Raw genomic sequence first — 26437 nt, 5'->3', positions numbered from 1 at the left:
CGGAACAACTCAACAGATCTTTATGAAATTTGACATTAATGTAGAACATAGTCTGGGACATGTTATGCGGAGGGATGATGATCATATAAACAAAAAAGTAATGAGATTGAATGTGGATGGATATAAAGGTAGAGGAAAACCAAAGAAAGTATGTATGGATTGTGTGAAAGAAGATATGAGTAAGAAGGAGGTAAATTCAGGATATGACAGCTGATAGAGATGTATGGAGGAGTACATACTGTGCCGTCATAGGGATAAGGGCAGGTTGATGATGATGTAGAACATAGTCTGGAAGAACACATATGCTACTTATTAAGTTTTTTTAATTCCGTTCGGACGGAATCGTAGGCCACAGCTAGTATGTTATAACTATAAAGTTCACCTATCAAGGTTTTGTCCTTCTCAAGAGTTTTATCGCCAAATCATTTTTTAAAAAAATAGTTCCTTTTAGTATCTGAATAAACAATTAATTCATAGAAACTTAACGTAAATTGACTCACCATGATTTTATATAAAAACGCCTGCTGTAAAAATAGCAATATCTTTTATTGTTGTTGCTATTTTTTCAAATAAGGCGTTGTCATTGTTTTAATATGATTTTATATATATTGTTAGTCAGACTTTGAATTACATTTTATTTTAAATGAAATTTCATTTGGATGAAGCATGGGAACAGCTAGTATTAATCTATAATAAATACTTTTATACTAAATCTCAGATTTCAAACAATGATACTGGCATGAACATTTTTTTTTGCTGTATTTAACAGCCATCTTTTCAGTCATCTAACGTCTTGAACCGCATATAGGCTGTAGGTAGATGGTGGTAGATCCCGCAACAACAATATTTGTTGGGTGCATAAATGTGCCTCGCTCAGTAAAATACCACGACCATACAGAAGACAGACGTCAAGTGGAAGCAATTCCAAGTACAGACTGATGAGTGTGGTGCGGGAGTCCTAATTTTAGTCCTCTTTCCTTTCCCACGCTTCTCTTATTAGGAAAGGATGGAAAGGGATGTGGATTTGGCGGAAGAGGGGACGTGTAGAAAGGGTAAATGTCCTCTTTCTGCAAATCCCCTTCCGTTGATTAAAGGAAGGCAACGCATCTGCATTTGCAGATGTCTATGGGCAACGGTCACCTATTTCAGCGAATTCAGGTGGCCGTTTGCTCGTTTGCCATCTTTTGATATAAAAAAAGATCGATCTACTGGAAAGATGTTGGATTAAAAATACACGACCAATTCTTATACAAGTTTGACGTCTAATCGTGAGTCAATTTTCCAAATGTCGCATTGTATCGTACAAGACAACACTGAGAGAATTTACCCCAACGAAAAGGTCTCTGAAGGTCTGTTTTTCGTCTCACTTTTGTGCATATTATTTTGTCATTGGTTAATGAAATTTGGCACAAATGTAGAACATAGAAGCTGGAAGAATACATAGGCTATTATTATTTTGAATCATCTTTAAAAAATTATTTAATTTTGAATCTTTTTTTTTAGTGAAATTTGACGGAAGTCGTTGCTGTGACGAACAGTTCATTGAATAATTTCTACATTTTAGTTCAACTTCCAGTCTTAAACATACTCACAATTGTGAAATTTCTGTAGCAAGCAAAACGCAGTTTTTTTCCCCGTACATTCATAAGTTACTTGTTTAATTTCGGCAATTTGTAAACGTGTCTTTATTGTGGTGTCATCAATGCCCGGCAGTTCGTTGGCTGCACAGAAAATTACAATAAACTGTCACCTTTACAAAATCAGAATTAGATGCTGACCACACCGGCTATAAGCCTTATTATTTTGTGCCTATTTGATTCGCACCATTTTGACGGTAAAGGTTGGTAGCAGTGATGGGGATTTAAAATAATAATACCAAATATAGCTTTCATTAACTTCAACAGGCGCTTTTAAATCGGTACGAAGCTGTCATTTCCAAGCAACGACGTCACAACGATATACAAAGTGATCAGTTTCATATCATTTAATAGTTGTTTAAGAGAGATTAACTTTTCTAGCATTCAGCTGCAGCGGCCACACGTTTTCAACTATCCATTCTTGATACTTGTCGTAGGAAGCGTTTGTATAAGATCCATGCATTTGTACTCCACATTTAGGACCCCAAGATACAATGCCTGCTACAAAATACGAGCAAGGTACATATTGTTTGCTCAACGTCATCAAAGGACCACCACTGTCGCCCTGAAATCAAAAATATGTATACTTCAGTTGTATACATTTTATAGTCTCGATGGTAAACTAGTGAGCGGTCACTTGACATCGTTAAAATAGCAATGTTTCTGGCCATAGACATCTATCTTACTATCGTACTTCTTACTAGTCTTAATCTATATATATAAAAGAAAGTCGTGTTAGTTACACTATTTATAACTCAAGATCGGTCGAACTGATTTAGCTGAAAATTGGTGGGCAGGTAGCTTAGAACCAGGAAACGGACATAGGATAATTTTTACCCCGTTTTCTATTTTTTATTCCGCGCGGACGGAGTCGCGGGTAAAAGCTAGTAATATTATAAATGCGAATGTTTAGATGGATGTTTGTTAACTCAACAGATCTTGATGAAATTTGGCACATACAGGCTAGTAAACAAGTTTTTTTAATGACTCGTGGATAAAGTCTTGGGCGAAAAAAAATTAAGAACTCAAGAATAAGTTTGGAGGTTGCAGATGCGCTGACTATCGATGAAACGTAAAGGGACAGCATGTTCCCCTATCCTATACCCTCTTCCCATCTTTACCTTATAAGTAAAAGAGTAGGAAGAGGTACAGTTGTCAGCAGTTGGTTGTCCTCTGCGTGGTTGTTGCACAACCTGAGCGGGACATTACAACAGCCACATGCTGTATCCTAGCCCTGTTTAAAGTTCATCATCAGCTTACTATAATCACCACTGAGGAGCTCGGAGTCTACCCTAAGTAAGGTATGACTAGGTCATAGTCAACTATAGCCCAGTGCGGGTTGACTTCACACATATCTTTGAATTCCTTCTCAGACATGAGCAGGTTGCATTATGCTTTCTTTCACCGACCCGAGTCATCGAGGCTATCTATAAGGATATTATAACTCTAATAATATATATTACCTGACAAGTGTCCTGGTTAGGCCGAGCTTCACCTGACTTTGCGCAGATCATAGTCGTACTGTCCCATACAAAAAAATTTTGATGCAAAACCCTTTGACAGTTACTGTGATCATATTCCTGATATACCGTCGCCTGAAAACAATATTTACTCCACTGACTATATATAAAACTAACCATGGGTTGCTGAGACCAAAATCACAGTTTAAAACATATCGTTATCTCTGTTTTGTCTGTGGGGTTAGTGCCGTAGTCAGTCATTGGCGTTAGTGCCGTAGCCACTTAAGGGGGTTAGTGCCGTAGTCATTCATTGGCGTTAGTGACGTAGCCACTTAAGGGGGTTAGTGCCGTAGTCATTCATTGGCGTTAGTACTGTAGCCACTTAATGGGGTTAATGCCGTAGTTTATCATTGGCGTTAGTGACGTAGCCACTTAATGGGGTTAGTGCCGTAGTCAGTCATTGGCGTTAGTGACGTAGCCACTTAATGGGGTTAGTGCCGTAGTCATTCATTGGCGTTAGTACTGTAGCCACTTAATGGGGTTAATGCCGTAGTTTATCATTGGCGTTAGTGACGTAGCCACTTAATGGGGTTAGTGCCGTAGTCAGTCATTGGCGTTAGTGACGTAGCCACTTAAGGGGGTTAGTGCCGTAGTCATTCATTGGCGTTAGTGACGTAGCCACTTAAGGGGGTTAGTGCCGTAGTCATTCATTGGCGTTAGTACTGTAGCCACTTAATGGGGTTAATGCCGTAGTTTATCATTGGCGTTAGTGACGTAGCCACTTAATGGGGTTAGTGCCGTAGTCAGTCATTGGCGTTAGTGACGTAGCCACTTAATGGGGTTAGTGCCGTAGTCATTCATTGGCGTTAGTACTGTAGCCACTTAATGGGGTTAATGCCGTAGTTTATCATTGGCGTTAGTGACGTAGCCACTTAATGGGGTTAGTGCCGTAGTCAGTCATTGGCGTTAGTGACGTAGCCACTTAATGGGGTTAGTGCCGTAGTCATTCATTGGCGTTAGTACTGTAGCCACTTAATGGGGTTAATGCCGTAGTTTATCATTGGCGTTAGTGACGTAGCCACTTAAGGGGGTTAGTGCCGTAGTCAGTCATTGGCGTTAGTGACGTAGCCACTTAATGGGGTTAGTGCCGTAGTCATTCATTGGCGTTAGTACTGTAGCCACTTAATGGGGTTAATGCCGTAGTTTATCATTGGCGTTAGTACCGTAGCCACTTAATGGGGTTAATGCCGTAGTTAATCATTGGCGTTAGTGCCGTAGCCACTTAAGGGGGTTAGTGCCGTAGTCAGTCATTGGCGTTAGTGCCGTAGCCAGTCAGTGGGGTTTTAAGTAACAAATCGTATTATTGGATTAAAAAGTGGTGTAAGATATACCAACCTTTAGTAATACATCGCTTGTATTTTGTCTCTCCCCCATGTTACCCCACCCTGCGACAGTACAAGCTGTGTGTTCGTGTTCCTTCGAGCCCGGGAATGTGAGACACGCTGGTCGGATGAAATCAGAGAACACGACACTGCAAAGGAAGAAGTAAATATTTTTGAAAGGTTTCATTTATTTTGCTCTTTTTTTTGAGTTAAATGTTATTGAAAGATAAACAAGTTGTGCTAACAATAAACCTTTGGATGTCATATTTAATTAATTTCATTTATTTTTAGTTAATTAAATAGGCGGTGAGGTTAAGTAACCGTGGTTGCTCTCTTATGGTGAAGCTAAGTGCAACCCAGCACCGGTCCACGAAGCAAGTGTAGAAGGCTTCCGGAGCTGAACTCTGAGTCCACCTTAGAAGTCTACCGTAGTTTTCAGGGATCGGAAGATACTTAAGAGTATACACAGCACAAACTAAGGCTATGGCTTTCGTCTTCACAGATGAGAAGGTATCCTGCCCCTCTGTATTGCGGTAGGTACAATATTCTAACTTATATGGGAAGTGAATTAAATTCTTTGACTGCATCTTCTGATGATGTTCAGTGTAAGCAACTCACCGAGTGTGAACCTTGAGTAGGGCAATATCGTTTTTCTTCGTTTGCCAGTTATGTTCAGGATGCCTTATGATTTTCACAATGTGGTAGAGTTCTCCGCTGCGAGTATCATTTTTGTAAATAGTACCCAATAAAGCGTATTTGACAGCGCCACTGGAACAAAACATATTGTTATCGTTTCATTACAACGCCGAAATTTGATAATTGCGGCCGTTACGAGGACTTTCTTAGTTGCTTTGTAAAAATTGGTTGATAAAACAATGTTAAGTTAAAGGAGCTAACGTTTATGTTGTACTCCTTCCACGCAGAATTAAAAAAAGGCCCCCAATTTACGGCCAAATCGATTTAGCCGTTCATAAGTTAGAAGAAATATAACTAACGGAAGTAGCAGAATTAAAAAAAACTTAATTAGTAGCCCACGTGTTCTTCCAGACTATGTTCTACATCTATGCCAAATTTCATCTAGATCCATTTAGCCGCTCTGGAGATACCTTGTAACAAGCATCAATCGATCTGAACATTCGCATTTAAAATATTAGTAAGATGACTCTGGGCCATCAGCCCGGCTCGCTCATCTGCCATCTTTTAGTTAATTTTTTTTAATTAACGTTTAGCAGTAAGAGGAGAGACTCACACGTCTCGGCTACCCACAGCATGCGCCGCCGTCAGAATAAAATATTCGCTAATCAAAGACCCGCCGGCGAACCAAACGATTTCCTTGGCCTGATTTTTTTTACCGCCGAGGACTGCCTGAAACAAAACAATCTGATAAGCTAATCCCCTAAACAACCCTCCATCACATTGGTAGACGCCTGCAACAACAAGATCAGTTTCACGAAATGCCCGGTGATATACTACGACCACACAGGAGACAGGCGTCAAGTGGAAGCAGTTCCACGTTTCGTGTAATGAGTGCGGGTGCTGGAGGTCTTTGAGTCCCCTTTCTCTTCCCATCTCTTTCTCATAAGGAGAGATGGGAAGCGGAAGTGAATTTTACATTCGAAGGGGCATAGGGGATATATCCTATTTCTGTGCGTCTTCTGCTCTGTCGATTAAAGGTAGGATTAAAGGACTATCGGGAACGGTTGCTTCACTATTTATGTAAGTGTATTCATGTGGCCGTTTGCCACCTTATGATATAAAAAAATAGCATAGAACTTACGTATCCTTAATGACACTTATGCTCACCAAGTTAGATAAGTTTGTCGAACTATAACATTATATTTTTGACAAATCACAATGTTTATTTGACTTACCATGTGTGGGAATTCCATAACCTTAGCGGGATCACCGTCTGATATCTTTATCACGCTCCTGAATCTCTGGCAGTCGTCTCGAACGTACCAGTCGCTGTTAAACTCATTTACCAGGCATTTACTTCCGAGTCTCGAGTATGCGTAACACGCTATAATATAAACATTATAAATTAAACTGATGAAGAGCGTCTTTAGCTCAGGGGTTAAGCACTTGACTTGCAATCTGCACGTCCTGAATTCGAAACCAATCATGTGATGTATTTTTCTATCTACATACATCTGTGACTAGTCCAACGTGGTTGACTATGGTTTAGTCACCCCTAACTTAACGTAGGCTCCGAGCTCCTCAGTTGGGACGTATAGTGAGCTGATGACGATTAATTAAACTGCCAATATCTCAACTGAGGAACACTCAAGGAATATAAATCGAAAAACACCTCACTCTTCAAAATTAGTTTAACCCTTTAGGCTACAGACAGTGATAATGAAATTGACATAGTTTATAGAAATCTGCAAGCATTTCCTTAGAAGAACGTCACATCAGTCGGTTAAAAGCATGCGTACCCGCGAAGAACCCTTTCCCTAGAAGACTGACCCTTTACTGACATCAGTTAAAGCCACTTAAAATCTCACTTGACAACATACATACCAGGAGCCGACATAAAGTTTGACCATATCACTTAAATGATAGCAAGAGCTACTTACCATCGTATATGACACTTTGGTGAGGTGACAAGTTGTTGCGTGCGTACGGTTTCTCCAGTACTGGACATTTAGGTGGCTCGTTGAATTTCAGAGTGGTGAAGTCGTGTACAATGCGGCAACATTTTACAGGAAATGTACCATTGAATCGACATTCCTGAAATAAAAAGTTGTTCACTAAATTTATTTTTAATAAATAATTACCATATATATAAGAACGGACAGAGTTTAATTTCGTTGTAAAGGTTCATTTAGATATAAGTAGGAATCGTAGTTACACTTCGGAACTGTTCGGCGATGACGTCAGTAGCAGTATAGCGTTCTCATGTATTCACATACGTTTGTCTCGCTCTGAAGGAACTGAGCGTTGTTCTTGTTGTTCAATTCTGGATTATGTCTAAATGAACCTTAATATGGAAAATATTTTTTCTGTAACTGGTACACCGCGAACATACGCCACTGTACATTTGGAATAACATAATGTGAAAAAAGTGACCTGTAGATTACAAGTCTAATACTTTATCACTAACCAATGACGCTCCTTTGAAAATAATTTATTCATTTAAATAAATATTGCATTATTACAACTTACAATATCGTTGCTCTGCAAGAGTCCTTCGTTAAGAAATTTGACTAACTCTCTTTCGGTAATTGGTTCCGGAGGTTTTTGTTCTAATGGGTTACTTGTTACTGGTGTTATTTTTGTTGTTTCAACACAACAGACATATCTTTTGTTATCTTTATAGAAACAATCCTGAAATTGTTAAAATTGCCAAGTTACTATCAACAACAATTACTAAAAAAAATTGTACAATTGTACGTTGTAGTTCAGTTTGAAATATTTGTACATTTAAATGTTTACCTTTATTTTTTTCTTACTTTTGACTCGATTTTTCGCGTATTCACAATCAAAAAAATATCTACAAACACCAGCCTCTTCGGTATTGGTCGTACAACTGGCACCTGTCACAAATTGATAAGTAAAAAGAATAAGCATCAATCTGGATACGAATCTTACTAATATTATAAATAAAAAGATGTATGGATGGATTAATAGATGTATTGATGGATATTAGAAAGTATCTCTAGGACGTCTCAACGGATCTTGCTGATATTTGCCATATATGTAGAGTACCGTCTGGAAGAATACGTAAGCAGTTTTTTTATGCCGCGTGGACGGAGTTGCGAGCGTTAAGCTAGTTTTTAATATAGCACCGCTCTCTATCGATATCCGCTAGGTATATCGCTGCTTGGAAATGTCAGCTTTTACTTTGTTTCGACCTAAAAATAGTCAGATGAAGTTACTGTTGACTAGTTCTGTCGCTGTTATATGTTTAATTTAAGAAAAATCTAAATTAAAAAAAAAAACTCAACCTAAGCCATCCTATACCATATATTTAACATATTATTCTTTCGACACGTTATTTTTATAAGAGAAGGGGGCAAACGAGCAGCGGGAACACCAAGGTGTTCATCGACGCCCATGGACATCTGCAATACCAGAGGAATCGCAGATGCGTTGCCGGCCTTTGAGATGGTGATACGCTCGCTTCTTGAAGGACTCAAAGTCGTGGCGGTTTTTATAATAATTTGTTGAACATATTTAAAGAAAGAAAAATTCGCCTCGTCAAAGTTGTATTCTTCAGAATCTTTTAAGTAAACCTAATTTTTTGTTCTTATGCGTGTTAACCAAAAAATTTCAGAGCAATCGCTTGAAGATATCTGCTTTGAAATTGATTTGCATTTTTTCCACCAGAACTTAGATACATTGCAAGTGAAATAACATCTTGTAAAAAAGGCTTAACGATATGAAAAACAAATAAATCTCAAATAGGTAAAGAAAATATCGCGGTACACAATGTTTTTTACTACAGACCAATTTAAATTACAAATTTGTTTATATTAGATGTGTTAAAACTCGGAACCATAATTTTAAGCTTACACACTTGATATTGTAATCATTATTTATTTGTTAACTAGCTATCGCAACCGTTATAAGTAGTCTATGTGGTCATCCAGACTATGTTCTATATCTTTGCCAAATTTCATCAAGATCCGTTGAGACGTTCCGGACATACGTTCAAACAAACATCCATCTAAACATTCACATTTATAATATTAATAAGATTTAATAACAAACGTTGTTAATCTTGAGATTGGAACAGAGTCTCAAAAAACTATAAATAAAAATTTGACTGCAGGATCGAAAAAATAATTACTTAGAAAGTTAAATTAAATAAAATGAAGTTAAATTAATTAACCCCCTTAACAAAGCTATTATTCCACGACGAAGATGACACTTGTATATAAGTACTCAAAAACCACGAAGCAAAGCCAAGGACAGATTTAAAAAAATACCTTCACGTTCCTCGTAATCTTCATCACACTTCACTAATTGCAAAGTAAATAACAATATTATTGTAAATTTTTTCATTGTAAATATAATAGAATATTAAAAAAAAATTAACGTTGCCGAAATACGTTTTCTACGAAATAAATCTTCAACTGACAATGCAAAAAGGAGCCTTGAAAGTTGAAGCATGAAAGTTTATCATAGGTCAAACTGATACTAGATAGATACTTCAATAACTTCAATTGAAATAAAACGGAATCAGAGTAAACGGCTGTCAGAGGGATTTTCCACCTACGTACAGATGGTATCCCCCGGACAGATGGTAACAATTTAATATTATTCTTACTGTTTAGGCTTTGCGCAACTATGCCACATTACGGCTGCTTCGTTTTAATTTATTTTTTATTTTACGATAGCAGTTAGGACAACACAACCGCATAAAAAATAATCCTTGAATGAAATAAAAATCTGTAAAATTAAAAAATCTATCAAAACTTGTTGTATACTTTTTATAGACATTGACATGTTCTTATATATATTGCTTAACTTTTTTTATATTTCCAGTTTTCGCAGCACATATATGAAACACCTATTATGGCTATAGTTTGCACATTATCAAAGACTAGCTTTTACCCGCGACTCCGTCCGCGCGGAATAAAAAATAGAAAACGGGGTAAAAATTATCCTATGTCCGTTTCCTGGTTCTAAGCTACCTGCCCACCAATTTTCAGTCAAATCGATTCAGCCGTTCTTGAGTTATAAATGGTGTAACTAACACAACTTTCTTTTATATATATAGATAATATAGATTTTGATAATGAGCTGAAGACGCTGATTCTATGTGACTCACATTTAATGTATCTTTCTACTGTTATGAAATAATGCTGACCAAAAACAACTTTCGTAAACATAAATGATTTTTTAAAATAATTATATTTGTTACTTAACCAGGAGTCAATACCACAGTTTACTCATTGAAAATTGATAAACGCCTTCATTTATAGTTATAGTAAAATCTCACTAAACTGATTTTTAACACTGTCAAACATATTTATATTTACTATTCAATGTTTAATATATCTAAATTGCAACATAAGTACAATGTTAGAACAAATTAAATGGGACTTTCTACGCGGAACGTAGAATCAAAAAAGATTTCTGTAATAACCGAATAATTATACCGACAAAATCAAGATAGGCTTTATATTCTTTTAATATACTATGCATTAACAACAACGAGTAGTCGCTTGATGTCGTGGTCTATAAACCTACATGTTTTATCATAACAATTGACTTTTATTTAGAAATTGAAAAGATAAAATAGCAACATTATCCCGTGCAGCTGTCACTCTCTATATGGTCAAAATATGACGCTGTCAAGATGACATTGTTAGTTCAAATAATTCCGACTGCTTTGGCTTTGAGATCTTTATAAGGGTATGTTCCGATATGGACTGCGACCATTGTACAGTGTGACGTCAATTCAGTATACTGTGAAGCCGTTCCTTTATAGCCAGTTATACTGGTTACGATTTAAAACGGAACGCAATCCCGTATACTGTCAGCCGCATTTTTTGACGCAGCATTCAAATGAGTGTATTCAAGTTTTCTAGTACATTAAAAAAAACTGTTTTGGAGTACTGTCAAATTATAAATATTTTAATTAATATTAATTGTAAATTGAATTTATAATATAATAAAAGTAAGTACTTTTTCATAAAAAAGAATATGTTTTTCATTACTTAAACTATATTAACTTTGTGTGTAGTAAGTTTTAATTGTAAGTTCACATTATGAACACAGTCTAATAAGGTTAATTTTTGCAATTCTTCCATTGTTTTATTTATTAATCCAAACTAATTACAGAACTTTAAAATTTTCTGATTAAACTGTAGCTTTGTTTATAAGACGCTAAGCACTCGAGTGGTTTTGACTGATCACGTGATCAAGGTACTGCGAGTACCTTACCTCGAAAACGCCAGTGCTCACAGTAGAATATGGCGGCGATTTATGACGTCATATATTTCCCTAGGGTACTGCGGCAGTATACTGGCGGTCCATAACGGAACGAATTTTTCTACAGTGATAGCACTGTGCAGTGCATATCGGAACATACCCACAATTGATCACTTTAGGAGTTCTTACATATTTGGATATCTCGTCTGCCACTATATTTATGCAGCTGACTGTACCTGCACTCTGTACTAATAAAGAAATTATTGTTGCTTGAAAATGAACACTTTTCAGAAAAACTAAGTTTGAAATTTGGCTTTTTAAAATAATTCTAAAAGTTTGTTTTCAATTTTACTCAGACAAAGTCGCTGATAACAGCTAGTAAAATAGCTAGTTAATCAAAATTGATATTTAAATTTTACTTAAAATACGTCACGAACATTCCGGACAAATCAAATTTCAACTTTATTATTAATGTACTGATATTGTGTTATCCAAATGTTAATGTAACCTCAGAACTGTGCTATGACATTGCATTTATACATGTCATTGCGGTCTGACCTCATAGTAATTTAAAAAAAACAATTCTTGAGGATGATATTTATAAATATGTTAAATCCATAGTTTAATACCTCTAGGTGGAGTGTTCGGAGCACAGAAGTAAGTTGTATGGCACCTCTGGAGGCCATATTTGTGCTAAATTTCCCCAGTGTTGTCATGAACATAACAATTTTGATGTGAAACATCTATAGGATCACTTGTAAACCGAATCGTTGGTGTGGCGACGCTTGCCGTGGCGACGGGTCGCCAAGCTATACTGAGGTATAAATGTATATATTAATACCTCATATATGCATATATATATATATATATATATATATATATATATATATATATATTATTTTAATAATTTTTAATATTATTTATTTATTCATTCCATTCCTTCATTCATTTATTTATTTATTTATTAAATATTTTATGCATATTACTTGTACACACACGATGTTTCACATCTGCCAGGCGTCCCATGACGGCTCACAAGTTTTTTTACATAGAAAGTAAATCTTACTTATATTATAAATGCGAATGTTTGGATGGATGGATATTTGTTTGAAGATATCTCCAGAACAGCTCCACGGATTTCGACGAAATTTGGCACAGATGTAGATCATATTCTGGAAGAACACATAGGCTACTTATTATTTTTAATTCCACGCGGGCGGAGTCGCGATCGGCAGCTAGTATTATATATGCGAATGTTTGAAGATGTATCCGGAAGGTCTCAACTGATCTTGATGACATTTGGCATAGATGTAAAACATAACCTGGAGTGACAAAGGCTACTTTTTAAGTTTTTTATTTAATTCCTTGCAAACAGAGTCACAGGTGAAAGCTAGTATTGAATAAAACATCAAAACAGTTCATAATATTCTTTATTTAAACACAAAGAAGTATGAAGTTTTTTTTTTTTTTCATTTTAATTACAAATCAATGTGTATTCCTTCTGTACCAGAATCTTGCTCTGTAGTCATCACTACAAGTTAGGAATGCAGGCGCTGTTCCAGAATGTACTATAAACCTAGGAATTAAAAAATGTATTAAGTTGGGATTTCACTGTATGCACACACCAACAAAGATATCACGGTGGAAGTCAAACTAAATTTTAACAGCTCATAATGCCCTTCATGTCAACGTGAAGAAAGTACCTCAAGACCCTTTATATACTGTAGCTGTCATGTCTTAAAGTCATTTTCTTTGTTTAACACGTTAACTGCCACGTCAGGCACCAGTGCTTGACAGATATGATATCTGTTAGGGCCATATCAGTCACGAGTGCCTGACGCAAATGCATGTAATTTAAAAATTCAAATGAACCCAGGGAGCTGTCAAGCACCTTTCGGGGCTTTTTCTCTATTGAAATTGACTGACAAGGCCCCCAACAAACTATATTCATCTTGGCCTAACATTTTTACGTATAGAACTGGTTTTTATGTACATAAACTTTTTAAGGAAAATAAATACAAATAATTGATGTCAATATAACACCAAAAACAAAAAAAAAAAGGAAATGCCATCATCAAAATTATGCTATGGCAGTTAACGTGTTAAGTAGGTCTTTTATATCGATGGGTCCTTATGTATAAGGGCCAAAGTAACAAATTGATGATTTTTACTTTTTTATTTTTAAAGTTACCTCTTAGTTTAGTTAACATGCACTTAATAAAAATACACATTTACAGATGTAAATGTGTATTTTTTGCTAAAGTAAAATGGCGTATGCGGTCTATTTTCCTATATGGTTGAAACTTTGAGAGCTTCTCCTGAAAATTTGTCAATTTGCACATTGACCCTTATTTATAGGAGTCATCAATATATTCTGACAGAACTAACCAAGCGATAGCAGCGCTTCTCATGAAAGAGATATCTTAATTTGGCAAAATATCAAACGAGCCACCTAAATTCATCAAAATAGCAAAGTGACATTTGACAGAGGAGATATTTCATATTCCTATAAGATTCCCCTTCCCCTAAATACACCACTTCCTATCAAGATAAGAGAACTAAAAATTAGTCCTCCGGTACACTTTCAACAGACTGATCTAATACCACTTAACATCTGTGTTGTGATTTTCAACAGGCGAGGTCTATTCTTTCTGTTTTTGGCGTCCACCTTTATTGAAAGACTAGCAGTCGCCCGCGACTCCGTCCGCGCGCAGTTAAAAAAAAACTTAATAGCGGTATGAATTTTTTCTCGCCTTTTAAACCTTCCCTAGACCTCCACGAACATTTCAAGACTAAGATAAGATAAATCCGTTCAGCCGTTCTCGAGTTTTAGCGAGACTAACGAACAGCAATTCATTTTTATATATATATCTTAATATATATAAATCTCGTGTCACAATGTTTGTCCTCAATGGACTCCTAAACCACTTAACCGATTATAATAAAATTCGCACACCATGTGCAGTTCGATCCAACTTGAGAGATAGGATAGTTTAAATCTCAAATTATAGTCGCAATTTTAATTTATTGCTAATTATTTGTCTGTTATTATTTGACAGTCACAATTATCTGTTAACTCCAAATGATTCTAACAGATGTCGATACCTTTCGACTGGGTTGAGTAAGTAATCAATAGATGGCGCTGCTATGGTAAATCTACGAACCGCGCGGACGGAGTCGCGAGCGACAGCTAGTAGATAGATAGATATATAGATAATCTAAATGACTAATTTGACTATACCTGACAGCACCATTATGTCCTAGTGACATAAGATTACATCTGTTGGCAGAGCGCGAGTGCCAAGTACAAAGTGACGTGGTCGCCTCGTCCGGGAACATAACGTAGTCTTCTGTGTGATTCATTATTGCTTGTGCGTGATGCTCCTGTTTACCTGATTCATATGGACATTGATTTGATTAAATGTCAATGGTATAGACATTAATTGATGAAATGTGTCAATACATAATAAATTTATTAGATTTTTATAATACGGATACTATATGATTACGGATTTTATGTTTTAAATACGGATGTTTATTTGATGAAATTTGTCAATAGTACGGATGTTTATTTGATGAAAGATGTCAATAGTACGGATGTTTATTTGATGAAATTTGTCAATAGTACGGATGTTTATTTTATGAAATTTGTCAATAGTACGGATGTTTATTTTATGAAATTTGTCAATAGTACGGATGTTTATTTGATGAAAGATATCAAAAGTGCGGTTATTTATATGATGAAGTATGTCAATAGTGTAGTGTATGGCTATAATGTGGGTAGTCTAATATAATGTACCGTCTCAATATGTGTGAATAAAGCCAAAGTCCAAAACCAACCGTCGTTTCACTCACACATCCCAGACATTACAAATAGTGTGGATATTTATTCGATGAAATATGTCAATAATACGGATGTTTATTTGATAAAATATTAATGTCAATAGTATGGATATTAATTTGATGAAAGTCAATGAAAAGTTTAATAAACAAATAGCTAAAACGTCTAAGATCGTCCTTCCACATAATTCGGGTATTTAATGCGTGAACATTATTTAAGTTAGTCAGTTTACAATGTGACGACTTGGTCAGCACTCACCAGTTGTCCCGGCGCCGGTGTACTGTATGAGACACCTGCTGCTGGCCAACTCCCACAACTTGATGGAGGAGTCCAAACCCGCAGTCAGCAAATACTGGAATAACATATCAAAAAAAAAATCACTAAAAGACATAAGTGTGCCAGGAGGTGTGCTAAAATTGTGCAAGAAGAGTGCACCACAAGGTGTGCCAGTAACATACCAGCATGTGTGTCAAGTGTGCCACGTATTTGCAACAAGGTGTTCCAAGATGTGTGCAAATAATGTGCCAGCAGGTGTGACAGTAGGTGTGCCAGCAGGTGTGCCAGTAGGTGTGCCAGTAGGTGTGCCAGCAGTGTGTCAGTACCTTGCTGTTCCTGGTGAATTCGACAGAGCAGACCTCGGCACCATCATGCGCAGCCAGGAAGGTGTTGAAGCACCTGTTGGAGACGGTGTCCCACAGCTTCACTGTGCCATCAGCGCTGCCGCTGGCGAAGTATTTGCCGTTGGGAGAAAACCTGAAATTAAAACGCCGGTAGATGGCACCACATCTCTATAGCTTATAGGTGAGAAAGCTAAGGACGATAGATGGCGCTGTTTTATAAATTGGAAAAAGTAGTCACACAAACCCCGGCGACTTATTACTGCTGGTACAAACTACTGTAATATCGGAGACTTACAGCCGTTAGTCTTCGAAGCATTAAACAAACAAACACAAAATAAAAACAACTTTAAACGTACATACAATAAATTTGTTGGCGCTGTCAATACCCATAACGAACACCGAGCACTGGTAGGGCGGCCATCTTGACAAATCTGTCAGTTCGGTTTGAATCGTCATAAGGTGCGCACGCAACCACGTGCTCGGTGGACGTTACTATACTTAAATCCAATTCTATCTTAACAATCCTAAATTACTTTAGTAATGACATTAATTGTATCATCGATAGTTATAATTGTGATAATTGTTACAACAGTTATTTTATTGGAATATCCGCAAGTCCACGCCCGCTCGGAGATGTCAGATAACCCTGATGACAGTCGAAAGACTTCAAATTCAATTTGCTTTAATAACAACAGAAGGATCTACATAATACTCACTTTATAGAATTCACCTGCTTCTTGTGATGATGCGAGGGTATGGGGCAGACGAAGCACTGACTGGTTGTGACGTCATACAGACGGATCACTGGGTGAGTTGTCGACGCTATGATGTGATCACCTAGAGGATGGAATGACACACACAGCACTTGCTCCGCATCCTGGAATACACATGGCGCTGTTACTAAAATATAGGATTCCAATAGATGGCGCTGTTACTAAAATATAGGATTCCAATAGATGGCGCTGTTACTAAAATATAGGATTCCAATAGATGGCGCTGTTACTAAAATATAGGATTCCAATAGATGGCGCTGTTACTAAAATATAGGATTCCAATAGATGGCGCTGTTACTAAAATATAGGATTCCAATAGATGGCGCTGTTACTAAAATATAGGATTCCAATAGATGGCGCTGTTACTAAAATATAGGATTCCAATAGATGGCGCTGTTACTAAAAACTTAGGATTTCAATTAATGTAGTTATTACTCGTAGTTATTTTTTAGTTTTTTACAAACTTTGATTTTTATAAGTTCCACTTTGAATGACCAACTTTAAAGCTATTAGAAAGAATATAATTAAATTTGGTAGGATTTTCTGAATTTGAAAGATTACAAAAGAAAAAATCTAATGATATTTTTCTAGTTACAAGGCATGCCTTTTAAGTTCTGTCGTTTCAATATTTCCCGGCAATTTTGTATTTTGAACTGTTTTATATTCGAGTGTGTTTACATTTTGAATCTTAAAACAGTTGAAAGTATTAAGATTAATGCTATTGTTTAGTCACAGCGTCGATTTGAATCTGCCAGGTAACGTACGAAAATGAATCTTTCTAAGGAAACTGTTCGTGCAATAATTTTCTACAACTTTAAAAGAGGCCTGACACGGCTTCAGTGTTTTGAAGAGCTAACATCTGTGTTCAGTGATGAAGCCCCATGTCTGCGGACTGTCGAACGCTGGTACTTAGAATTCCAGCGTGGACATACTAGTCTTAGTGAAAAATCTCGCGAAGGACGTCCAAAATCCGCCTTCACCGAAGATAACATCATTGCTGTGAGACAACTAATTCTCGAATATCGTCATGTGACGTATCGAGAGATAGAGGTTCTATTAGGCATCTCAGGGACAACCATTCAGAAGATCTTGCATCAAGCGCTTGGTGTGAGAAAGCTAGTCTGCCGTTGGATACCGCATCTGCTATCAGACGATCACAAGGCGGCCCGCGTCAGATGGTGTAAGAAAACTCTGCAAAGGTTGGACCGAGGAGAGTCAAACCACGTCTACGACATCATCAGTGGTGACGAATCTTGGATCTATGCCTACGATCCTGATTCCAAACAACAATCTACAATCTGGGTCTTTCAAGACAAGCCAAAGCCGACTAAAGTTGTTCGTTCGCGAAGCACTTTAAAGAAGATGGTGGCCACCTTCGTTGGAAAAAAAGGCCATGTTGCGACTATTGCACTTGAAGATCGTAGAACGGTGAATGCAGAGTGGTATACCATAGTTTGTTTACCACAAGTCATCGCCGAAATGCGAAAATCTAACTCAAAGCGACACATTATCCTGCACCACGACAACGCAAGCTTACACGGCGCTCGTCAAACGATTGAGTATTTGTAGCAGGAAAAAGTAGAAATTCTTGACCATCCTCCATACAGTCCTGACCTAAGCCCTAACGATTTCTTTACATTTCCTAAAATTAAGAAAAGTCTTCCTGGTCAAAGGTTCCAGCCCGGTGAAGAAGCAGTCGACGCTTTCAAGTGAGCCATTTTCAACACCCCTACTTTAGAGTGGAATAAATGTTATAATAACTGGTTTGAGCGAATGGAAAAGTGTATTAAGCTACGTGGTGAATACCTTTAAAAACAATAAAAAGTACTATAAGATTCTATTTGTGTTTTTTTCTTCAAACGACAAAACTTAAAAGGCATGCCTCGTATCAGATTCAATGAAAAATTTTAACCGACATTATGAAATATAGAAACTATTTTTACTTGTAAAAAAAAAATCCCAAACTTTAGGCTGAACCTTATGGCTACATTTCTGAACCAACTTTACTTCCCTTTATGATCTTTCATGTACCAGAGAAGGTCTTCTTGGACCTTCTTTCCACAGAAATAAGTGAAAAAGAACTCACCGTAATAGATTTATAAGCTTTTTTAGCAGATGCCTTCGTGATATCGAAGAGTTTGATGCAGCAGTCCCTGGAAGCTGACACCAGGATCTGCTCCCGAGGATGGAAGTCAAGAGCTGTGATCTCATCTGTATGATCGTAACTAGGGTAATGAAAAGAAAGTGTTAAAAAAAACCCAACCATACTTAACTACTAGACCAATTTGACCGTCAATTTATAATCTAACTAGTTAGATTACAATGAACTCACAGTGTTCTGATAACCGGATGTCCTTGCTGCTCACGACCAGGATCCACTTCTTCGGGAGCAGACTTAGCTAACATTCTTTCCACGTCCAGAATCTATAAATATACACCAAATGCTTTATTATCTTTTTTTTAGGCGTTCTTAAACTCCTAGACATATTCTGATGAAACTTTGTTAGGATATTCCGAGGACACCAAAGAGGTTTAGTGCTATTAAAAATCTAATAATCCCTAGACCCAAGCGTAAACCTAAGCCTATCTAAACAATAGATCAGATTTTTAGATTGCTTTGACTATCTATAGATCCAGTTAAATTTGTACCAAACAGATCAATTCTGAACATGAAAAACACATTATTGATTTCTATATCTATTTTCAATACTATTGTTTGCCCACGATTTCGTCAGCACAGAATTAAAAAAAAGAACCCTATAATATGCCCGGATGCATCAGCTACCTTCCCGTCAAAGTCCCTTCAAAATTGGTCCATCCGTTCCGGAGATTATCCAGACCAAACTCACCATTGAGGTCAGACATACAGATAGACAAATTTAAAACTTATTTTCATTATCAATGAGGTAAATACCTCGGTAGGAATGTGTGTTGTTCAAATACCCTCACCTTAATACTAGCGTCAACACTACCAGTGGCAACTAACTGTCCGCAGGCGCTGAATGCGCCGGCGCGACACGCCATCTTGTGTGACGTCACATAGGCCGTCTCGTACGTTGCCGGCTCAGGCGCCAATGACGACGCATCCATCTCGTATTCCAAATCTATACGCAAAAGATTTTTTAATTAAATATAAGGTACCAAATAAGCAAGGAACCTTAATTCGCTAAAATAGCGAAGGATCGCCCATAGATAAATTTAATAATAAATTTCTTTATTTAACTATAAGCCATTTTTCACAAAATTAGTGGGGCTCTGTCTCCCGAACTAGTTAAAACTGTGTTTCGGGGAACCTTCTCTTATATATTACTTAATTAAGCGTTAGTTGCTATATTATAATATATTAAAAGATACATTGTATTTTGTTATATTAAAGAGACAATTTGTGTGTAATAGTATGTGTTTTGTGTGTTTGTGTTTGAAAGTGTATGTGTAATTTTTTTTTTTAAATATTCTACAATTTTTTTTTGAAATTTGGAACGTCTGATATTTTATTGCGTTATTTTTAATAGATTTTCAGTATAGTCGTAGTCAAGAGCCATTAGCCATTGTGTTATATATTTTTTAAATTTAAAATTACTCAAAGCTCCTAGGTTGGTATCACTCTGCACTAGAATTTGGTTGTAGGATCCAGGGTGCAAGAAAGTTGTAATGTCTTTGCGCAAAGCTGGTTTTGGTAAGGGGAATAGGGCAGCGAAGTTTTCTTTTAATGGACCGTACTAAGAGTGTGGCCGTGATCCTTCTATAGATATTTCTATAGGTATCTTTAATCAACAAAGGATATATTCCTATATTTTCAATTATTCAGTTTCTTCTTTATATGTACTTACCAAAGCCAGTTGTGCCGAGGAGATGCTCCGCACCGCTTGAGGCTGCGAGTCTATCCTTCCTATCAGGCTCATGCTGGAGACCAACCATCATAACATTCAAAAGCCTGTGGACATGAAATTTATTTAAAACTAGCTATAACCTGTGATTACATCAGCACAAAAGAAATCTAGCCAGTTATCACCAACTCATAAACAATGTCCAGAAAACATTCTTCCAGTCGTTCCTGAGATTATACACGTAGACAGACGGACAAAAATTTAATCCAATCAAGACTAAACTAAACAATAGAAAAATTACAGTCTTACTAATATTATAAATGCAAATCTTTGGATGGATGGATGGATAAATATTTGTTAGAAGGTATCTCCAGAACTGTTAAACAGGTCTTCTTGAAATGGCATTGATGTAGAACATATATCTGGAAAACCTCATAGGCCACTTATTAAGTTTTTTTAACTCCACTCTCAAGCTCATTTACTTTAAAACTATCTACTTCTAAACTATTTCTGGTAAAAAACTTAAACTAAACTCAAACAAAATTAGATGTAAGGTGGACATACCTATCACTTGGTGGACATGGTGGATCAGCATGCACTGCAGCGGAGAGACTTGCTGCAATTGCTTGGAATCCATCATAGTACAACTGGCTGGATAAATATTTATGAATACATATTAATTTGTTACAATTATATTATTGAATTTTTTTTCACAGTAATTCTAATCTATATGAAGTTTATCAAAGGCACAACAGAAATATTACTTTCCATTTTCGACAATTTTTTGAATTACTTTAATTTGATAAAATAACTTTATATTTACACCCTAATTATACTGTTAAATCAAAATGTATGTAATTTAATCGTATTTTATTGTTAGTAAAAATATAAAAGCCGTTCAAAAATATCGAAAACATCTTTTCTTACATACCTTATTATCATTCGATACAGTAGTTCTCTGTTTTTTACCACATTTCTTGTGTCTATATCACCGTTATTTTCCTTCATTATCTTAAACTATTTAGAATTACAAGAAGGCAAACTTTTTAAATCTATATATAACAAAATAAAACGCCGCTATAACCAAGCGAGTTTGACACTTTGACGTTGCCTGACATTGACACTTAGATAAACAAAACAAAAACACAGATTAATTAGCAAAAGGTAAAAAAAAAAACACAAACCCACAGATTAAATAGGAAAATTCTCTTTGCCTACATCAATGTTATCAGTTTACTAAAATAAACTAGTTTTTGTAGATATTTTTTTAAATATCAAAAAGAAATCTCATTTATTTGACAAGCAGACATTCGCGACTTTATTCGCGTGAAGGAAATACCGAAATATATATATATATATATTATATACCTCAATAGTTTGGTCTGCCTCGATATATCAGTGAAGCCTAAGATAAAGAATAGATACTTGGTCCTAGAGTGAAGCAATTTACTCTTTTAAATATACATATAATAACAGATTAGATTTTAACTCAATGTCAACAAAGAACCAAACAACAATTTATTTTTCGTTAAATTATTGATAATATTTATTTCTTATCATTATATTGGTTAATTACAATGACATTGTGAAAGTTCATAAGCAAAAAACATGTTCAGAAATCATGTTTATAAAACATGCGTGTAATTTACATCTTATTTCGTGCACATGCTGATATAATTGGTTAAAGGTCTTATCAACACTTAACTACATATAATAACTTCAAAATATTAATTAATTGTAGCAAAATTATCAAAAATAAGGACATGCTACCAACATAAAAAATGCCAGGTTTACATTATGCCAATCAGAACAGTAGAATAGTAGCACTGGCTAACAGGGACTGTTATGACAATAGTTTTCCGTGAAACTAAAAACCATTTTATAACCTCAATTTTTAGTTTTTAGTTACCATTCTATCAATATAGAATTCTCCGGCTTCGGAGCTATATTTTTATTCCGGCACAGTTATTACAGAATACATTTTTATTCAAAAATCCCAAATGAATAAAAACTTTGACAGATTTATAAACAACGAACATAGAAAGAATGATGGTCGCTGGCGCTAACACGATCTTTTTCTTCCGATTCCTAGTCCAGATAAAAAATCCCTAAAAAAAAACAACGTGTGGTTTCTGTACAATTGATCTGTTAGCATATACATTTAAATTATGCAATTACGAATGTAATGACTGAACTGGCATGCACACTAGCGTCAGTGAGTCTCTACATTATGCCAGTTATTTGTCAGCGGTGATTTCGAGTGCTACTAGCTTACTGTACTGGCATAATGTGAACCTTGGCATAACTTTTTATGCTGTTAAGGAAAGTTTTATTAAGATAGTGTCTGTTGTTTAATAACATCATGCAGCCACCGGCTGTCTAATCCGCGACATTATATTATGCCACCGTCTGGCGCTGATAACCTCTTGAAGTCTCTGTGACCTGCAAGACACATTCACACTAACAATCTTTTTTATACTATGAGGTGGCAAGCGAGAAAGCGGCCACCTGAATTCGCCGATTTCGTAAAACGACAGCTGCCCATAGACATCCAACAAACCACTCAGGCAAAAACAATTACGTTTTTGGAAAAGTAACAGGAATCAATTATAGATTAGCGAAATTACGTAAAATATGAGCTTTCATTCTTAAAAAAAGTCAATATAAATAAAATAAAAAAATTGAATTTCTTAAACGGTATTTCTAAATCATTACTTTACTTTCAAAAAAGAGTGCACTTTATTTTTAAATACCGGCAAAGAAACTGCAGCAAGCAGCAACTCTGACGTTACTACGGTCCATAGTCTACGGATGGCCATTGACAATAATCACTTAAAATAAAATAAATATGCGTATACATACGTATATAATATTAAATATAATTTGAGTATAATATTTTTAATATAATATAAAAAAACAAAGCATTTTAGCTATCACTATTATGTAAGAATAGGTGTTTAATTCTAGTTTTTAATTTAATATATCATAGGAGCATCTTTAACAGAATCTTGAAAAATCATATTTACCGCAGCACAGCGTTGTATGGAATATCCCTAAGATTTCACGCTACGTAATGTTACGTTTTAATTAACCGGAATGACCCAGGGTTGTCAGGCGAGGGGTCACGGCAATAATTACCTATTTACTCATCTTATTTTAAGATTTATATTTATATAAACTTGATATCTCACAAATTGGATATGCAATTAAAATTATTTGTATACTCTGATTTGTATGCCAATTAAGACCTCAACATTTTTAATTAATGATACGATTTATGTTTTTTAATAATTATTCAAAATTAGCTGTCGTTCGCATGGAATTAAAAAAAAACTTCATAAGTAATGTGTGTCCTATGTGTTCTTCAAGACTATGCTATACCTCTATGTCAAATTTTATCGAGATCCTAGTAGCCGTTTTGTGGTCAAAGAAACATCCATCCATCCATTCATCTAAACAATCGCATTTATAATATTAGTAAGATAAAAAATTTTCTTGTAAAAAATAGAGCAGTGTAATTACTGCCTTCTATGTTAAATATTACAGAGCGTCAGTGGCTCAGGGGTTAAGCACTTGACTTGCAATCTGCAAGTCCTGGTTCGAAACCCGCCATGTGTTTTTCGATTTTCGATTTACATATGTACATTTACGTTCTTGCGGTGAAGGAAAACATCGTGATGCTGCACATATCTGAGAAGAAATTCAATGATATGTGTGATAGTCAGAAGTCAACCAACCCGCATTTGGCCAGCGTGGTTACTACCTAGTCACCCCTAATTTGGGGTAGGCTCCGAGCTCTTCAGTGGGGACGTATAGTGAGCTGATGATGATGTTAAATATTTGGGTTAATTTCATTTCATTTGTTGTTAATTTTGACATATTCGTCGTTTATCATATAACCATTTTCACAAGATTTTTTTTTTCAAATTCCATTCTATTTTAATTCTTGATAAAGAACATGTCTTGGTAAAAGACAACCTTAGCCTACCAATAACGATTTTTTCTGTTTTTTGCTATTTAAATTCCTGTTTACGCTTCCGTACAAATGACCTCTGCCGTACAACAGATTGACCTCTATGCGTAGTAACGTACCACGCCTTTAGTGTGATCACTGCGTGATATATTTATCTTAATCACGTATTCATTGGTCTTGGGGTCGAATATGTACTATAAATGTATGAAAAGGTCAATGGCTTTTTATTGTTGTCTATATATACATATTTTTTCACGACTATTAATATAGGTACGTTCTTTTTCTAATTCAATGGAGATAAGAATTGAAAGCTGTATGTAGGTGGTTCAATCGCTAAGAGCAGGGCCGGTTTTCAGCGCCCTGGGCCCTTATTTTGGTGTCTGGGAAAATCTTCACAAATATAGGGGTATCTTAGGGCACCAAAGACGCCTCTTTACGTATGACTCTGGCACCTTAGGCGTCCTCTTATACTCCCTAGTCCCAACCTTACACCGCTACTGGCTTAGAGTCGACTGTCATCTGTCATAGTATTTATATACGTAATTCTAGCGATTTAAAAAAAAAGATTAAAAATGTATTCCTTATTAACTATGCCGGAATTATAAAAAGAACTCTACAGCTGGAAAAAAAGCCATTTTCTGTTGAAAGTAAATTATGAATCTTTAAAAATTGTTTGAATTGTTTTGAATGAAATTTGGCGAAAGTCGTTGCTGTAACTGTAGTCCATAGAGTACTTTGTACTTTGTAAACTTAAAAATTATCAATGAAAATATGAATTATTAGCTGTATTCCTTGAAGGCTATCTAAAGCACTCTATATAAGTGAGGCTTGTTTATTTGATGTTTGTTATAATTTGAAATCATTTCACACCATCTCGATGGTTGGCAATCCACAACTGTGCGGTTTTCGCGTAGCTTTCTACCGCGTACTGCCGCGTTGTGGAATAGTCTGTCCTCAGCGGTATTTCCAAACCGCTTCTTGGTCCTTCAAGAAGCGAGCGTATCACCATTTCTAAGGCCGGCAACGCATCTGCGATTCCTCTGGTATTGTTCTTGTCCGTGGGTGTCGACGAACATCATGGTGTTCCCGCTACTCGTTTGCCCCCTTCTCTTATAAAAAAATCCAGGCATGAAGACATAAACTAAATAGTTTATAGTACTTATAGGTTGCAGGAGCGTCGATGGCTTAGGACCTAGTCCAATGTGTTTTTCGATTTTTTATTTACATAATATGTACATTTATCCGACGTTCTAACGGTGAAGGAAAACATCGTGATGCTGCTCATATCTGAGAAGAAATTCAATGATATGTGTGAAGTCAACCCGCACTGAAGGGCCAGTGTGGTTGACTATCCTAGTCACCCCTAAATTAGGGTAGGCTCTGAGATTGTTCGTTTTTAAAGTCTCAAGTTCGGAGCATTCCCATATTCACGTATTACCAAAATGATAAAATAAAACAGAAAATATAAAATAAATTTTAATATTGACAAAATCATTTACAGGAACAGTCATTTAATTTTAATATTTAAGAAGATACAATATTAAAAATTACATATAAAAAATTAACTATAAAATTACATAAATTCATTTACTTAAACTATCAGTTCTTTCGTATATTAAACTCGATCTGTAAAAAAAACCCCCACAATTATTGTAAATATATATATTTATTACAAAATATAATTCTCTCACAATAAATAATTATAATTGACATTAATCATACATCAAAATTACATACACACAATGCAATTTTGTATTTAAACAAAATTGTGTGTGTTGTCTAGGTTGATTCCTAGCTGACATGCATGAAGTCTGGAATAAAAATTAAACTGGCTGAATGTTTGTTGCGACCTTTGCCTTTGACATATAAATAAAAAATGGCGGGAAAATAATTCTTTGAATTGAGTATTACTTATTTCGAACTTCATATTTTTAGTTTACATTAAATTAATTTGAATAATAATAAAAATTAAGCACTTTATTGATAATTTAAAAAGAAAATCGTAAAATAATATGTATAATTATAACCCTTAAGAAGACACG

The 26437-nt window shown here is 35.8% G+C and overlaps 2 protein-coding genes across 2 annotated transcripts; both read right to left on the bottom strand.

The window, feature by feature from the left end:
- Positions 1-1948: 1948 nt before the first annotated feature.
- LOC106714303 (venom serine protease Bi-VSP-like) lies at positions 1949-9549 on the bottom strand. Its single transcript, XM_045685061.1, has 10 exons — positions 9411-9549; positions 7915-8015; positions 7645-7806; positions 7056-7209; positions 6351-6499; positions 5729-5844; positions 5098-5247; positions 4493-4628; positions 3101-3232; positions 1949-2202 (listed from the first exon to the last, which is right to left on the bottom strand). The coding sequence occupies exons 1-10, from the start codon at positions 9484-9486 to the stop codon at positions 1996-1998; spliced, it is 1383 nt and encodes a 460-aa protein (XP_045541017.1). The 5' UTR covers positions 9487-9549; the 3' UTR covers positions 1949-1995.
- A 3289-nt stretch (positions 9550-12838) lies between these two features.
- LOC106714299 (cleavage stimulation factor subunit 1) lies at positions 12839-21531 on the bottom strand. The gene is made up of 11 exons (XM_014507316.2): positions 21354-21531; positions 20987-21073; positions 20426-20529; positions 19545-19699; positions 18928-19019; positions 18682-18820; positions 16539-16699; positions 15805-15955; positions 15461-15554; positions 14603-14753; positions 12839-12937 (listed from the first exon to the last, which is right to left on the bottom strand). Exons 1-11 carry the CDS (start codon positions 21428-21430, stop codon positions 12847-12849), a joined length of 1302 nt encoding a protein of 433 aa, XP_014362802.1. The 5' UTR covers positions 21431-21531; the 3' UTR covers positions 12839-12846.
- Between the last annotated feature and the right edge of the window lie 4906 nt (positions 21532-26437).

Source organism: Papilio machaon, chromosome 28 (genome assembly GCF_912999745.1).
Source record: "Papilio machaon chromosome 28, ilPapMach1.1, whole genome shotgun sequence".
Classification (NCBI taxonomy): domain Eukaryota; kingdom Metazoa; phylum Arthropoda; class Insecta; order Lepidoptera; family Papilionidae; genus Papilio; species Papilio machaon.
The sequence above is the reverse complement of the archived record's forward strand: the minus strand, read 5'-3'. Positions and strand labels throughout refer to the sequence as shown.

What these genes read in the sequence shown, in the direction of transcription:
- LOC106714303 (XM_045685061.1), bottom strand. Translation starts at nt 9,486, where the DNA reads ATGAAAAAATTTACAATAATATTGTTATTTACTTTGCAATTAGTGAAG. An exon ending in TTATGGAATTCCCACACATG is followed by an intron (nt 5,845 to 6,350) that starts GTAAGTCAAATA and finishes GTTTTGTTTCAG; the next exon opens with GCAGTCCTCGGCGGTAAAAA. An exon ending in CTACTCAAGGTTCACACTCG is followed by an intron (nt 4,629 to 5,097) that starts GTGAGTTGCTTA and finishes CTTCCTTTGCAG; the next exon opens with TGTCGTGTTCTCTGATTTCA.
- LOC106714299 (XM_014507316.2), bottom strand. Translation starts at nt 21,430, where the DNA reads ATGAAGGAAAATAACGGTGATATAGACACAAGAAATGTGGTAAAAAAC. An exon ending in CCATGTCCACCAAGTGATAG is followed by an intron (nt 20,530 to 20,986) that starts GTATGTCCACCT and finishes TCATGTCCACAG; the next exon opens with GCTTTTGAATGTTATGATGG. An exon ending in AATTCACCAGGAACAGCAAG is followed by an intron (nt 15,555 to 15,804) that starts GTACTGACACAC and finishes ATGTTATTCCAG; the next exon opens with TATTTGCTGACTGCGGGTTT.